This window comes from Tenebrio molitor, chromosome 3 (genome assembly GCF_963966145.1).
Source record: "Tenebrio molitor chromosome 3, icTenMoli1.1, whole genome shotgun sequence".
Classification (NCBI taxonomy): Eukaryota; Metazoa; Arthropoda; class Insecta; order Coleoptera; family Tenebrionidae; genus Tenebrio; species Tenebrio molitor.
The window spans coordinates 2,470,185-2,487,530 of record NC_091048.1 but is presented as its reverse complement, the minus strand read 5'-3'; the positions used below and the strand labels follow the sequence as shown (position 1 = coordinate 2,487,530).

The 17,346-nt window shown below is 36.1% G+C and overlaps 2 protein-coding genes across 2 annotated transcripts; one reads left to right on the top strand and one right to left on the bottom strand.

The window, feature by feature from the left end:
* The first annotated feature begins 13,271 nt into the window (after nucleotides 1-13,271).
* Nucleotides 13,272-14,874, top strand: Spx (Spliceosomal protein on the X). The gene is made up of 4 exons (XM_069042958.1): nucleotides 13,272-13,456; nucleotides 13,510-13,593; nucleotides 13,644-13,918; nucleotides 13,972-14,874. Exons 1-4 carry the CDS (start codon nucleotides 13,423-13,425, stop codon nucleotides 14,770-14,772), a joined length of 1,194 nt encoding a protein of 397 aa, XP_068899059.1. The 5' UTR covers nucleotides 13,272-13,422; the 3' UTR covers nucleotides 14,773-14,874.
* On the bottom strand, nucleotides 14,795-15,656 carry Rpp25 (ribonuclease P protein subunit Rpp25). Its single transcript, XM_069042962.1, has 4 exons — nucleotides 15,439-15,656; nucleotides 15,203-15,384; nucleotides 15,033-15,149; nucleotides 14,795-14,981 (listed from the first exon to the last, which is right to left on the bottom strand). The coding sequence occupies exons 1-4, from the start codon at nucleotides 15,532-15,534 to the stop codon at nucleotides 14,849-14,851; spliced, it is 528 nt and encodes a 175-aa protein (XP_068899063.1). The 5' UTR covers nucleotides 15,535-15,656; the 3' UTR covers nucleotides 14,795-14,848.
* Between the last annotated feature and the right edge of the window lie 1,690 nt (nucleotides 15,657-17,346).

Genomic DNA, 17,346 nt, shown 5'->3' with positions numbered 1-17,346 from the left:
TTAATTAACCTACCGCCAGGAGGATTCGATTTCTGCCATTTGTGCACTATGTGGAATTAATTTTTCCTTCGTTCAAAATAAAACGAAGCGCAAAAATTCTCGTTGTTCAGGGTTATTAGAAATGTTTCTTGCGTCGTAGCTTGCCACCTACACTACATGGCGTAACTGTACTATCCTCATGGCCAAATAGTGTAATTACTTGGTTGTCTAAAAACAAGGGGCTTCAAAACAATGTAATTTAAAATTAAAAAAATTGTAACAACAAATATCAAAATAAGAGTATTGTACAAAGGTATTTGTATTGTTTAAAAACAATTCGCTACTATATTCCAGACATCTTTTTCTGCCTTTAACTAAGTTATCCAGACATTTTCTTTTGTAGCTGCAACGTTATCCTCGTTTCTTTAAACACCTTCCCAATTCTTACAACCAAATGATTTTTCAATTGCCTTCTTAATGTGTCAATCATCAATCATCCTACATCTTCTTTGAATGCTAGCTTGTTACCTAACAGTATCTTTGTCCCTTCCAATCCCTCTTACGGACGCTCTGCCAAAAATGTTCAGCGAATCTTCTGCGTCGTCTTCTAGTCTATGTCCTAGTTTATCAGTTGTCTCTTTCCCTCTTCATTTTTATGTCCCTAATTCCATTTTTTCCATCAATTCCGACAACCCTTTAGTACCTCCTTTCTAGTGACGCATACAGCTTATACCCTGTGTTTAGGAGAATTATTCCTCGGTAGTTTTCTGCTTTGTTTTTCTCTCCCTTTCTATAAATAGGGCATATTATATCTTTTCTCCAGTCTACCGGGAATCCCTCTCCTCTCCATACTTCATTCATGAGTTCAATCATTCTCTCTACTATTCTTTTGGTCCCACACATTCATGCTTCATTCTGCACTCCGTCCCTCCACGGTGCCTTTCTCTTTTTAAGTTTCCTTATTTGCCTCTCTACTCTCCTACTGTGATTTCTGTTTCCTCTGGCGCCGTCTACTTCTTCTTCATTTCGGTTTCTGCCTTTCCTTCTTCCTTTCTCCCGACAGTTTCATAAAGTACTCTTCCCATTCGTGCATTCTCTGTTCTTATTTCCTTTATCCCTTTCTCCTCCCTGTCCCCCTTCTGCTTCTTCCTCTCTCTACATCTCCCCCTATATCTTCTTTTCACTTCTAGGAATCTTTTTCAATCCCTCTTCTTTTCTCTTCCCAATTTCTTGCTCCTCTTTCTCCTATTCTCCCATTGAAGTTCTCCCGAGAGAAAGGATGAAGAAATAGATCGAAGAAAAGGGAGTGGTGCCGGACAGACTGACAGGGTTCAGAAACGGAAGGGGTACTGTGGACAATGTGTACATCCTGGACCATTTAACAATGAACGAATTAAAGAAGAAAGGGGGAGGATGGATGCACTGTTCGTAGTCTCCAGGGCGACGTTTTACTAGGTATACACAGAGAAAATGTTTGAATATATGAGAGAGAGCGAGGAATAAGCGAATGACTGGTACGTAAAAAAAAGACGATTTGGTAATAGCGGCAAAGAGCGAGAGAGAAATGAAAGAAATGATGAAGAGCCTGGGAAAGCATGCGAGGAAGAAAAAACTGCAAGTGAATATTGAGAAGCCGAAAATGATGGTGTTGAATAAGAAAAAGAGGAAAAGTGAATAGAATGAGTGGAAGTGGGAAGGAAGGAAAATAGAACGAGTGAGCAAATTCAAGTACTTGGGCTGGTCCTTCAACGAAAGAGCCACGGACAAGGAACACATGAGAGAGATGGTGAGGAAGGAAAACAAGGTAGTGGGATGTGAATGGGGAATAGGAGAAAGAAAGGAGGGAGAGGTGATTTCAGGAGGAGAATGATGATGTTTGAGAGCATGGTAGAGAGCGTTTTAATGTACGGGGCAGAAATATGGGAATGGAAGGAACAAAACAAGGGAAGAGTGTAAGAGGGATAAGGCTGAGAGTGAAAGAAAGTTTGAAGGTTTGAAGACAAAATGGATGGAAGGGAAGAGTGCAGGATACTGATGGAATGCTGAAGAAAAAAGAAAAAGAACAAGGCGAAGAAGGAGAGAAAGAAGTCCTACCAGAGGTATGGATATGCCAGTGAAGAAATGGAAAGGTTAAGAGCAAAAGGAAGATCTATGAATGCGGAGCTGAGTGAAAGGAACAAAGACACGAACAAGCAAGAAAGAAGGGAGGGAATCAAAGAATCAAAGTACAACAGGGAGTATGAGAGGTGTATGACAGAGAAAATACCGGAGTACCCGGGGAGAGAGAAAAATGATGGCGGGATCCAGATGTGGGAACGAAGAGAGAGAAAACAGGATCTACGGAGAGAAAAGAAGGTGCAGAATGTGCTATGAGGAGAGAAAGACAAACAAACACAAAGGAATGGGGAGAAATACCGAATGAAGACAGAAGGGAGATAGGATGGATGAAAGAGATATAGAAGAGGAGGGAAAGGATAGAGAAGAGGAGGGGTGGGGATAGGAATTAAAATAGTTATTTACGAACCAAGTGCGGGAAGATGATGTTCCCGCATGAGCGCATTTTTTAAAGCACGAGCGACGAAGGAGCGAGTGCCTTTAATTAATGCGCGAATGAACGGAAGATGTCTTCACGCAAGTGGTTCGTACAATATTTTTTGTAGGAAAATTAAATTAATTTTTTTTTGTTTTAATACATTAAACATAAACGAACATAAAACCAAGTAGGCAGTGATCTTTGGTTATTGGAAACGATTGCTTCACTTGATATTTCAATTTTTGCAATAATTTGTGAATTTTGTAGGAACAATTTTCAACGATTATAAATCTTTCCGTAATTTTTTAATGGAGGAAAACCGAGGGAACTTGTATTTTATGAACTAAATTTTATTATTATCAAGACAGATTTTTTTTTGAATGCCTCAAAGGGCCAGTGTTTTTTGCAATTTTTACATTCGAGTCGACCGGGAAGCACTCGTTTCGGAGCGAGCGTTGGATGTTGGAAGAGTTGCTTTCAAGGCTATGAGTACAAAAAGGTTATTTTTTGAACTGAAGGGACGTTCTGCCAAAATCGTTCAGCTAATCTTCTGCGTCATCTTCTAGTCTACTTCCTACTTTACCACTTGCCTCTTTCTCTCTTCATTTTTATGTCCCCCATTCCATTTTTTGATCAATTCCGGCAACCCTTTAACACATTCTTTCTGATGTTCTATTTCCACTTCTTCATTCACTTCTTTCATTGCTGGCCCCTCCAATATTATTTCTACATTTTCCTATTCAATGTAACGTTACAACACTGAAAACTGTTTATTTCTCTCCCCAAAAACTTACAGCGTACAAAAATCAACAAAGCAGAAAGATATTGTTTTGATGGTTGCTTTAATCATTTAATACATAAATCCAACAAAACAGAATCATTTTATCATCAAGCACCAAATAATTAACAACAAATATTTGTTTACTCCATCGACCTATAACTAATGAACTGCACTCACCAGAATAATCTATTAATTAAATAGGAGTTTATGAGAGACACTACAGCACATAACATTTCAAACCATCAGTATGGTGCAAAAGTGTTTGTGGAGTGTGTCTTCGGCTTCTCTTCAGTTAAAAATGTTTCTTACTAAATACAATACCTGTAGCGCAATTAATTAAGAAACAATAAATATGAAGCGTTGGTTGAAAATGTAATTGAATCGGAAACAAACTCTCCGTTCCAGAATAGTTTAGAAATTATTAGGAGGGATTAAACATTTTAGCGGTGATATCAACAACCGAGAACATCGACTGTAAGCGGACTATTAGATTATTGGTCCCCACAATTGTTTCGCAACTTTGTCACAAAATTTACTGCATTAATCCGTTCCAAAATCATTCTCAGTTTAACTTTTTTCACGCAACTCGTTAATCCTTTCGGCACATTTTCCTCGCAGATCATATTCCGAGCACGCTAATTCCACTTAATTGCTCGAAACCGAAGCATCAAGTGAGCTCTGCATAGATTTGTCCCTTTTACGAACCCCACAATCCTGAACCTTGAAAGGCTTCTGGCATCTGCGAGTTTTTGTGAGACGTTTTAAATAACCAAAACTGTTTCAGAGTGTGTGGTGGAGAGAGTGTCGAGAGGTTGATTACAGTAAAACGCTGTAAGCGCCATCTTGCTTGTCCGGTGATGCACTCCAGAATCCTTCTTATCCTTTTTTGGGTGATCAGGTACGTGAAAATTTCGCGTCTGATTGGCGATAAAGACAAGCAGGACAGCTTGATAGATGGTGTTATTTCGCCGCCAACAGTACATCCATCCATTAGTATTGCCATTCACCGCATAGCACTATAGGGCGGCGGTGAGGCGGTTGTGTTCAGCCGAAGGAAGGATCCGGTGTTAATGCACTGCCTAATTTGCATACCGACATCATGAATACGTGATTAGACTCCTCTGTTTGATTCAACAACTGCTGCCATCCATTCCGGGGGCTCCATTTCTAGTTACAACCGATCGCGGACCCAGAATAAATCAAAATATATGGCACAATGGGTGCCCACTTAGGTGCTGTAAGATCTGTAATTGATGATCGATTCAACTGGTTGAGAAAAGTTTCGCAATGCACCTAGAATTTGTCGACGCGAGGAAGCGCCAATCTACGATTCCCACAAGTCTAAATGACAGTTATTTACCTATGTTTCTTTACAAGTGGGAAGTTTACACGCACGACCGCAGCTGCATAACTAAAAGAACACTACTCAGAGAAACATCGTAACGCACCTCATTGTTTTGGCTCGGCCATTTTGAATCAAATTTTGATTTTAATACAAATGTTTTACAAAAATTATCTGCGTAATAAATGCTACTGACAAACATCTGTAACGTATTCGGGTTGAAATGACTTTCTTCTTTAAACTCGTTCAAGTCATCAGAGTCGTTTGGTACTTTTTTAAATGATCTAGTAAGTTTTATTTTGTAATGTTTGCAAAGCGTTTAGTGTCAAATAGCTATTTATGTAATAAGTACATAATATAGGTCTTTGTGGACGAGCCTTATAGTTTATGGCAGAGCGAGCTTGCGAGCGAGGCTAATAAATAGGGCAAGTTCACAAAGCCTAATTATGTACGAATTACATACAAAGCTTTATGTTCGATTGTGAAGTTAAGTTTCTTTTAGATACAAAATTAATAGATTCTAAAAATTACGATAATTTCGAAGTGTTCTGTTTTTGTTTCTGTGGTTACGAAATTATTTATTACTATTTATTTGAAAACGAACAGTGTTTGTGTTTGAAATACGAACTGAAATCGTCTTTATTTCTAGTTGTAATAATGAGCAAAGTAAGTGAATTTGCGGCAAAAGCTAAAGAATCTTGACTGCAAAGTTTTCTATTAATTCTATTCATTCCTGATTTAAATAAAATTAGGAAAATTTTGATGTTTATTTTGAAGTAATACCCAAAATTGACAAGCGGCCGTTTTACTATCTTTATGGACTAGTCCATAAACAGATAGTTTGTGGACACTAAACGATATCATAAATCATGAATTATAATACAATCGAACATAAAATAAATTATCGGTAGAAATAAAGTCCATTTTTTTAAATCAATTGTCAGTGTCAAAATTCCCTCAAAGAACAGGCTGTATCACCCTAAAACCTTTCATTTCGGGACACCTCTATCGTAAAATCTCCCTAGATCGGGTTTGAGGTTATGTCAGTAATTTTCAAATGTCGGAAAAGTTTCAGATGTAACCAAATTTTATACCAAAAGACGAGAAATAAAGACCATAATGACACTGAAAGGTGCAACTGAACATATAGAGGAAAATGGGAATTTATTTAATGGGTAATCTTTAGAATCTAACCCCCAATCGTCTTCCGAATATGATTCTGCGGAAAGTTGAATTATTATTAAACGAATGTCCCCAATTGGTAGATTTCCCATCAATTATTTCCAGTCCTCTCTAATCAGTAATCAGTTCCTCGCAGTGACGAACACCATTGGCCCATATATTAAAATTATAAAATTAAAAGAAAATACCTCGAATATGTGTGTATCTTTACTGCAATTTAGCATGGTCGGTTTTTCTCTCTGCATTTCTTCACGTAATCTAATCATAGCCAATTTTTCTCGTTGTGTTAGATCCTTGCTTTCGGAAACTCATTTAACTTTTTATTTTTATTTAAATCTAATTGCGGCTTCACTAGCGCAAGCGCCTTCACAATTCACATCAATGACTGACATACAGTTGACATTTTACGTTGCCAACCTAATTACTATCAAATAACTAGTGGCTCATACCAACCTGACAACACTTTGACAATTGATTATAAAAAAAAACAGACTTTAGTACTGCACAGCTGTCAGTTCAGATTGTGAAAAGTAGAGAAATAAACAAGCGTTTTAATTAGTATAAGTGGATGTGCGCAGAGATAAGAGTCTGAACGGGGTGGTACTGTTGGTAATACAGAGACCATAAAGTAATCAGTCTAAAACACTCCCGTGAGATCTGACACTAATAAAACTTTCATTTGTAGTCTCGTAACTGACAACTTGTTGATAACATACGAGACATATTTTTAAAAGGAGTAAATTTAATTATGTTGCATTAAATACACGGTGATTCACGAGTAATAATGAGCCTAATAAAATTTGTGATGCAACCAACAATACATGTCCCCCACATGACTAAAGATTGTTAATTCCACATAATGATTTTGATTATAATTTGACAAACGTAAGTCGCGCATGTTGACAATGTTGTATAAAATGAAAATATATTTTAAATCCACATAATCGGTGCAGATGGATTGTTGGCTGCATCACAAATTTCGTCAGGCTCATTATTATTCGTGAATCACCCTGTACATGGCGAAGGCATTTCTAAAAGTAAACTTAATTTAAAATGAATGTCACAACAACTGAATGTTACTTCTTTTATCAGCGGCAGAGATAATCCCGTCGAGCAGTAACAATCCGCTAATTTAATTTGCATTTAGTGATTACATCATTTCGGTAATAATTGCGGCGTCTAATTCAATTCGCTACCGAGTGAATCCGCAAGATGATGGAACTATTTGTAGTCTTGTTGTGATCTCAAAGAACTTTCAGACTAACAAAAACAGTTTTCGGTAAGTAAAACATTTTATACCAGATATTTTACATTTTTTGCTCTCATTAAAATTAAAATAATAATTAATTTTCTATGCTAGAATCATATTTTATTCACTTCAAGATTTTATTTGGGCGTAAACTAATTGGTTCATTGAAATGGTGAATAATAATTGGGAAGTGAGAATTTTAAGTACACGACGAGAAACGACTTTTTGTTTTTTATTTGTCCCGAGAAAAAGAAACAAAATGGTGTATTAAAAATGTTGTTGACTTACTAATTAGGAAAGTAAACAGAATCACGATTTTGACGGATTGAAATGTGAATCCAACTGAAACAGTGAAAGGAAATTCCAGTTAAATTATCCAATACAAATAAAACATAACAGACGCAAGTCCTGTCAGTTATCTTTTCCCCCAAATGAAATGGTCTTCATATCAGGATTTATTAACTGTGAAGCGGAAAAGAAATGTAAAGCGTTTTGGTCGGAATTTTGGTTGGCCTTTTCAGAATTTTGAGAAAGATATTTCTAGGGCCCGCTGTTATTGAGAAAATTCCTGTCCAATCCCTACTCCATCAGACATCATGGGAGCATGGTGGTAAGTATGTTTGCTTGCATTGCATTTATTTTTTGTAAATATTAAAAAACTATGACAGTAAACAAAAAAAGAAGAAACTGTCAGGGATCACCGTATTTTAATTATCTATCAAATGAGTGTTTACTTACTTCGAAAAAACGTTCCAATTTCAATTATGCGTGAGCGAAAGTTAAACCTACAGACTCACTTTTCAGGGAGGTCTCGAACAAAGCTTCTTTTCCTTCTTTCTTTGTTCTCTAAAAATCCCCTGATTTGAAGTTTTGATCTTCTAGCACCTCATTTCGAATTAAAACTGATTCACAGTTAAAGAAATCTTGCAACGAATCGAAAATTCCTCAAGATTTGTAGCTTTTTTCATTTGTATACAATATTGAAAAAAATGTATTTTTTGAAACCTCGTTATGACTCTCTGAGAAATTAATTCAGTCATATCTCTGAATATTTTGCTGAATCTTCATTTTTAATGCATTTGGTCACACCGTCCCTTTCCGCAAAAATTTCCAACAGAATCCGAAAGATGAAAAGGGAAACCTTTGCATGTCGGGACCAATTTTGGCGTCTCTCGCGTAATTTGAAATTCTTGCGACGTACGAGGTCCTTCCTTTCACCCTCGATATGCAAATCCACGTGCAGATTTTACCATTTATTATTTAGACTTGCGTGAGTAAATGCAAAACCGTCACGTGAACCAATAATTAACTTTTAATTGTCCTTTCGCTGTACTTACGTTGAATTATTTAATTACAACAATGTATGTGTCAATGTACAAACGTGTTCATTTATTTTATAGGTAGAAGGGTAGTGCAGCGGATTTCATTAACTTTTTATCAGGCACGCGCAAATTAAAGTTTGCCAGAACAAAATTAAATTATTCGTTAACACAACCTGCAAAGAGCTGGAGACATAATTACTATCATCGGAGAGGAAATAATGTATTTGGTTGTTATTCGAGCTCAAATTTTTAATCTCGGCCAGATTTAATAAGTGCATGATGCTTTAGGCGCCAAACAAAGTTTTCTTGAGCAAATACATCTGCGCAATGGATTTAATTTTTTGCCGGCACTCAAGTGCGGTCCCTTTCAAAAGTCAACAGAAAATAAACTCGCCAAAGAAATGTCAAGCACAAGAAACTTATTCACGTCCGAATTGCCACAAACTTACTAAATCGAGATGTTTATTTTTTATGTTGTAACCTCCATTTCAGCTTGGAAATTTATGTCACATAAACCAAAAATTATTTTTAATATTTTATTCCTCAAATCGTCTAATCTGAAAGGAATGCTAACTAAAGTAAAGAAACATTTTAACATTTGAAGAAAAATTATTGTGTTAATTAGATTGGTGTATCTCAGGGTTCTTGGACCAACTTTATTCGCAAAAATAATATGTATGTGAATTATTTAGTAGCAACAAGCTCGTGGTTAATAATAAAACCACGCTAGAATAATATATTATTCAACGATGGTGTAATGGTAACTATATCTCACGAGTTGCAGGTAAGTATCATCCGAGTGGTTAGTAGAGCAGAATTCGAAGTACAAATTTCATAATTTACACAGTCAAAGTTTATTTACATGTTGCTTCTTTTTAATAAAAAAATATACAGAAACTCTATATCTATTCTATGCCGCGTTTTGCAAATGCAATTTCGTGACTGGCAACAACCCGTAGAATAATGAGTCAATACTCACAGCCGTGAGTAATGAATTAAAGTAAACGCATGTGTAATCAATGTATTATTTAATAAGAGTAGAAGAATTATTTTGATTAGATAATCAATTAGAACTTGCCTCCCTGCTTTCCTATCTTCAGTTCATGGTGTTAAAAAGCTTGTTTCTCAATTACTAAATTCAAAGGATAATGAGCTTATTATTCACCATTATGATGAAGCTTTAGCAGTCTGGGATGTAGAAAATGAGAACGAAAGACCAACAATTCCACAATTTCAGAAGAATTGGGATAATATCAATATCAAAAGAATAATTGACAATGACTTAATCTTTAATTCATCTAGGGACTTGGCTCGTTTTAAGGCTTTGCAATGCAGAGAATCAGGATCTTGGTTACATGCAATACCTTCTCCTAATATTGGTACTCTTTTAGATAACACTTCCTTCCAAGTTTGTATTGGTTTAAGATTGGGTTGTAATCTTTGTACACCTCATATTTGCAAATGCAATGCGAAAGTTGATGAAATTGGTATTCACGGTCTAAGTTGTTCCAAAAGCAGTGGTAGATTTTCAAGACACACTGAAATTAATTCTATTATCAACCGGTCTTTGACTTCTATTCATGTTAATTCAACTTTAGAACCAAACGGACTACCTCGTGATGAAGGAAAACGCCCTGATGGGATGACTTTAGTACCGTGGAATAAAGGTCAACCTTTGGTTTGGGACGTTAGTGTCGTAGATACACTTGCAGACAGTTAGGTATTGAAAACATCTGAAGTCTCAGGTTTTGCCGCTGAAATGGCTTGCAAACGCAAACATAACAAATATCGTTCAATTATTTCGTCAAACTACATATTTAAAGGTTTAGCCTTTGAAACCTTAGGCCCTTGGTGCAAAGAAACAATAGATTTTATTAATGTCATCGGAGACCGACTTATCGCGGAATCAGGGGATTCAAAATCTAAGAAATTCCTTTTTGAGAGGATTTCCCTTGCCATTCAACGTGGAAACGCTGCAAGCATTCGGGGTACTTTTCCAGATTCCGCATTATTATCGGAAATTTTCGCATTGTAAATTAAAAATGTTATTTTATGTTAAATTTTAATAAATCTTGATATTAGAACTTTTGACTTTTTCTAATAGATATTTTGGAGTTAGTCTGAAAGTAGATTTGTAAATAAAACGAATGATATTTTTTTAATATTTGTTTTATCAGTTTTAAATTCCGATTTATTTATCATTCTATTTACATAAAATTGAATAGATGCTTTTTAGTATTATATAACAATGGCGCTTAACAATTTCCATATATTTTAATATTACATAATTCCCTAATTAAATCCAATTTTTAAATATTCAGTGACGCTTGTGGCCTCTGCTTATTTTAATATTTTTTTAATGAAATACACAGTTCATTGATTTTAAAATATTGAGATAAAATCATTCCAGGTACAATAAACAAAATCGAAGAACAATTCTAGCAAAAATATTTTCTCTTGGTGACAATGAAACCTTTACATCTTTACCTACTAGAGTTATTTAAACTAATTTCACTTCTGTAGAATCTTCCAAAACATGTTAATTGTTTCTTTCAGCTGAAGCTTTATTTTGGGAGATTTTTTCTTTAGATTTTTAAGACTGAAGAAAAAATATCGTGACGATACAAGATCTCGTGGTAATACATACCTGATGTCTATTTTTTACAAAATCCTGCAACGAAATACGACCTCCCTATTGGTTACTCTATTCGACTAACCGATAGGGAGATCGCATTTCGTTGCACAATTTTGTAAATGGCGCGCGCAACCGCCTACCAGGATAAAATAGACTACACTTCTTATTTATTATAACGTAACATATTTTTTTTATCAACTTGTTTTATTGTGTCAAAATTAAGAAAAATAATCCTGAAAGTACTCCCTCTTCAGTTCCCGTTCTGAACCATTTTCAATTTATCATTATTTCATTTTTTGTCTTTATGTTGAATAATTCTTCTACGTTTGTCATTATTCTCCTTTAACTTCAAAGAACTGATATTTTTAAATATTTTGACTCATACATGGATGTCCTTTCCTTTCCTTTTCTGATGGCATGCACTGTATGATCTATAATTTTTCTCCCTTTTTTATCATCTACTCATTCATTTTACTTATCTATTTTAATTTTATGTAGGTAATACATATTTCAAAATTTATTTTTCTTTAGTTGCATATTCTTTCTTATTTTTTGTATCCCACCTCCACCCGGCGGCACGGCCATTTTGCCGGAGTACATACACTATTACGGATATTACTATCAAGTAATAGTGCAGTGCTTATCAACATAATTACCGGCGTCTCGCCTCCGCATTTTGACTTTGTTGTGTATTATGTTCTGTGTCAATGTTAAGAAACTTCCTCACGATGTGACATGAGTATAATAATATACCTTTTTGAATTTCAACTACCAATGTGTTATCTAAATCCAGAATTTTTACATTTTTAAAAAGAGATTGCGGTACCTACTATTCCCGTTGCTGAAATTACAAGTGGTAAAATCGAATTTTTTTCTAAACAGCAAAGATTTCTCATAGCAACGGAGTGTTATATGTCTGTGTTATATTATGTGAATTTGGAACAGCTATATCTAAAAGATATGCTTGCTTTTGTTGTTTATTTAAAATTATAATGTCTGGTCTGTTATGCTTAATATGAATGTCAGTTAAAATTGTTCTATCAAAATATAACTTGTAACTGTCATTTTCCAAACAACTTTCTGGTGTATAACTATAATGTGGTTGTGTATTCTTTAATAAATTGAATTTAACAGCTAAATTCATGTGTATAATTTTTGCGAATATATCGTGATGTTTTTTATATTCGCTTTGAGCCAAAACAGTGCAAGAAGAAATGATGTGTTCAATTGTATCTATTGTATACATCAATTGCACTACTTTGATCTTTTCCTTTTCTGATGATGTACTGTACCGGATGAAACATTTCTTGTCGTTCTCTTCTCTTGTGAAGCTGAAATGTATTCCTTTATTTCATTAAAGTTTAATCTTTCTTCTTCCCTTCTTCGACCTACATTTATCTAATCTTCTTTCGCCCACTTAAATGTATCTTTAAAGAGCATCCCGTTCGTTGCAAACAGAATAGAGCTCAAAGACTATCCTTGTAATGATCCTCTTGCATCTAATTAACATTTCTTTATGTATTTATAATTATATTCTTTCACTCTTTGACCCAAGTGTACACATTTTAGATGTGTTTCTTAATTTTACATAAAGCTTCACGACCGATTTCATTTAATCCATTTAATATTTATTCAACTACCGCGAATATTTTACCTTCTCTATATGCATAAATTTTCCATTTTTCATTTTGTATTTCCACAAAGTGCACATGTATTATTGATAATATTTATAATTTATATCTTTGACACCTAGGAATATATTTTATAAATGTGACACACAGCACTTGTAGGTGGTCATTCTATAAATAATGCCTAACTTCTTACAATCGTAACATTTTCTAATCAGTAACCTCCATATTATTTTACTTCCCTAAATTCCCACAATTTGTATCCATCGTTCGTAATTACTACAAATTTTTTATCGTTAACTCTAAATTATTTCTTTATTAAAAATAAATTTAAAAAACATCCGAAGGGATCAATATCAAGAGAAAATGGAGATTAATCCATAATTCCACTATAAAAAGTTTCTAATTTCTTTAATTTGCTTTTCTTTACCATGTTCTATTCATTTAAAAAATAATGTTCAAAATTATATCAAAATACGTTTCTAATGTATAAATACGTAGCAAAATAACGAAAATAACCAATGCCATGCCAAAAAATACATACAATGCAATATACCTACATTTTAAATTACGCGGGCACTCCTGATTGGCTAGCTTCTGTCACAACAGATGTCATTTGTCAAATTCACGACATGTCAAAACAAACGTCAAATGCACGATTGCATGTCAAATGTGTTTATATCGTTGTTTACCGGTTATGAATTGATTAAGTTCTAATTAATGGTTTTTTTTCACAAAATAATATTTCATTAACAATTTGTAAAAGACACAATGGCTAATGGACCCATTGCTGAACGTAACAGAGGTAAAAACATATTAACAATAACATAACCTCAATTAAGATTCAAACTCTTGCAGATGCGACAATTTACGTAGGAGGTCTCGACGATAAAGTCACAGAGTCTTTACTATGGGAACTTTTTGTACAATCTGGACCTTTAGGTAATACTTTTACATCGAATTAGTAAGTGAATTACACAATTTGATTTCAGTCAACGTTCACATGCCCAAAGATCGTGTAACTATGATGCACCAAGGCTATGGGTTTGTAGAATTTATGGGCGAAGAAGACGCCGATTATGCAATAAAAATTATGAATATGATAAAGCTGTATGGGAAGCCGATAAGAGTAAACAAAGCATCAGCACATCAGAAGAATCTAGATGTGGGCGCGAATATTTTCATAGGGAATCTAGATCCAGAAGTAGATGAGAAGCTGCTCTATGATACATTTTCGGCGTTTGGAGTGATTTTGCAAACACCAAAGGTACAAAGTTTTGCGCAAATTTTAATGGAAAAATATTTTTGTGTTAATTTTAGATAATGAGAGATCCTGACACTGGCAACTCCAAAGGCTTTGCTTTCATCAACTTCGCCAGTTTTGAAGCATCCGACGCTTCCATCGAAGCCATGAATGGTCAATATCTCTGTAACCGCCCCATCTCCGTCTCTTACGCGTTCAAAAAAGACTCGAAAGGCGAACGTCACGGCTCTGCCGCTGAACGTCTCCTGGCCGCACAAAACCCGCTCTCGCAAGCTGACCGCCCCCATCAACTCTTCGCCGACGCGCCGCCGATGGGCATGATGCCCCCAGGAATGACAATGGCGCCGCCTCCACCTCCCGTCATGCTTGCAGGCATGATGCCTCCTCCGCCTCCCACTCCCGCGAGCATGCAACCACCTCCACCTCCTCCCGTCCCACCGCCGAGCTCCTTCCCGTCGGGGATACCACCTCCACCGTTGCCCCCATCTCAACCGCCGCTACCCCCGGGCGCGCCACCACCGCCGCCTTCTACTTCTGCGGGCGGCGCGACCAGACCGCCTCTGCCACCGATGCCCGCGTCGTCGCAAGCTTCGGCAGGTGCCCCCAGGATGATACCGCCGCCGTGGCAAGGAGGGGCTAATAGTTTACCACCGCCGCCGCCAGGACCGCCCGGGTCCACGCCTCCGACGTCAGGGGCACCGCCGTTCGCGGGGTGTTTCCCACCGCCGCCGCCACCGGGAGGCCGTCCGCCGAATTGGAGGCCGCCGCTTAATTTCGGCGGGCCGGGGAGACCGCCCTTCCCGCCTAGGGGGCCGCCGCCGCCGCCTCCTAATAATTTTACAGAAAATAATTGGTAGGGTTTTTGATAAGTTTGTGTCATTAAACTTGAGAAGATATAATACAAAATAATAATTATTTCATTTTGTCAAAGAATTAAACATTTGCCTCCTTCTTTTGTACTTTAGACGGTTTTTTATGTCCTTGATTCTTGTGAAACCTTTTGTTTTCATCTTTATTACTATCACCTTCTGGTTTGTAACCTACCGAAACTCCTGGACCTTGATACCTAGAATAAAATATAAAAAAATGATTTCACCATATCGAACATTCACATTACCCCAACTCTTGACTATCTAGAGGGTCTATTGACAAATAAATATGAATCATGGGCAACTTTCTCTTGACTACCAATTGATCTAACTCTGGAATTACCGGATCCCAATATTCTTCCACTCTGTCAACACAACCAATTAATGTCTCTCTAACTTGTTAACTGGACCATCTTACAGTCTATAGCACAGTTTTGTTATCTGATACAATTTGTTATTATATTCGCGCTTCATTAACTCCGCACAAGTCACAGCTTTACCTACAGATTGACCAAAACCTGTCCACACTACAGATTTAGCATTTGGAAACTCGTTTAAAGCATGAGTTAACAGATTCCTAATTTTACTACCCCCTCGCACCTACAATACAGACAATTACAACAATTTATTACAATAAGGGGTAGTTTGAGGCACCTGCATCCACAGAAAATTTGTGGCGAGGTTAGGAATTGGTATTTTATCCCTTTCGAGGGGTTCTTCTACATTTTTACCCTTATGATAATTTTCCATTTGTTTAATTAATACTTAATACTTGGACAACAAGTAATAACACTAATAATACAAAATTAAAACGACTGACTTGGAGGTTATGTTGTCACCATGTGACATTTAAATGTCAAACAGAACTACAGAAGTCAGTGTCGCACGGAATTGTCAGTGGCGTTCGTACATCATGGCGTCTATACAGTTTTTACATTAGTTAATTTTTCTTTTCCATTGTTGTTAACATAATGCATTAAGAGTACGCTTATTTTCACGCAAATAATATTGTGTAAGTGGTGGGTGGCATATGTTATGCAATTAAGACTGCATTAAATCAAAACAATTTGATTGGTTAATGGTTAAGTAACACGCTTTAGTAGCGACAGCCAACAGAAATTAGATTTGTGTGCGTTCACATGTTTTACAGAAAGTCAATGTCGAATGTGTTGTTTTTCCCAAGAGAAAAAATGTATCAGTCGCATTTATCAAATGACATGTTTAGTGTGACCCACTCTTGACCTGGTGTTCGTTAGATACATATTAATTGACAACACAATAACACAAATGATAAGCTTAGAAGATTTTTTAAGGTTTGTTCTACTTCATGTAGATAACTCACCGAAACTACGCAAATGCTCAGAAATATTATGATTTGCAATAATGAAGTGTGTTTTTATTTTTGCTATACTAGTGCTAAGGACAACAAGGGTGAGTAAAAATTCTTGGATCGATTCACATCATCGGGGAGCAAACATTCATGGTTATAATCGTTAAATGCGTAAAACATCTTCTTTCTTATATACAGGATTATTATAAATGTTTCAAACATCGAAGGTGGCTGTGCGTTTTACTTAGATGTGTCGCTACGCCAACTATTTTTTTTTTAATAGATGTCAGAAACATTTATAATAACCCTGTATTTTTTTTTGTTCGACACTGTCAGAATTTGGGAATTGTCTCCTGTGTGAACGGATTTTGATAAATGTGACTTGTCAAAACGAAACGTCAAGCTAATTTTAAAGATTTTAAGCGTTTTTTAGCCTTTAAGTGTCTCGTCGAACAAAAAAACGTTGTATTCAACTGGTTCTTGTGTAAATTGGATTTTTTTTTTGCACGAGTGGGCCAGTTTAAAACGCAAATGAAACGAGCGTTTTAAAGGCCCACGAGTGCAAAAAAAGCCCAATTTACACACGAATTCGTTAAGTAAATAACTATATCATTAATACTTTGTAATTGTTTAGGGGGATGAGTTAAGTAATAGAGACAGCCACCAGGATGATGAGTTAAGTGATAGAGATCGCCACCGGATAGCTCTAAAATGCATTGGTCAGGTTGGAATCGACGAAAGAGTAGTAGAAGAGGCAATCAGAGGGAACATACCTGAGAACGACATCAAATACAAAAACTTTCTGGCATGCAGTTACAAAAAGCAAGGATATATGAACGAGGACGGCATAATTTTGATTGAAAACGTTAAGAAATTCCTGAACAGATTTTACAACATTTCAGATTTGAAAGTGATTAATGTTTGCAGCGGACGCGACGGACCAAATCACAGCGAAAATGCCTTCAAAGCAATGAAATGTATTTTTGATCAGATCAAAAATCTAAAAGTGGTAAATGATGAATGAACAATTCATTCAGTATGTTTGCAGAGCACGATATGTGCCTGTTGCCATCTGCTTTGATGAATTGTGTCAACTCAAATTACGTGAAATAAATCTATTTCAAAATAATTTGTTCCTCATGCTTACCAACCTTGCAAAAAATTAATACCCGTTCTTGACACTTCGTCGATGTGGGGCGTTGCGTCGTTATGTTGAGACAAGTAAAAGTGTT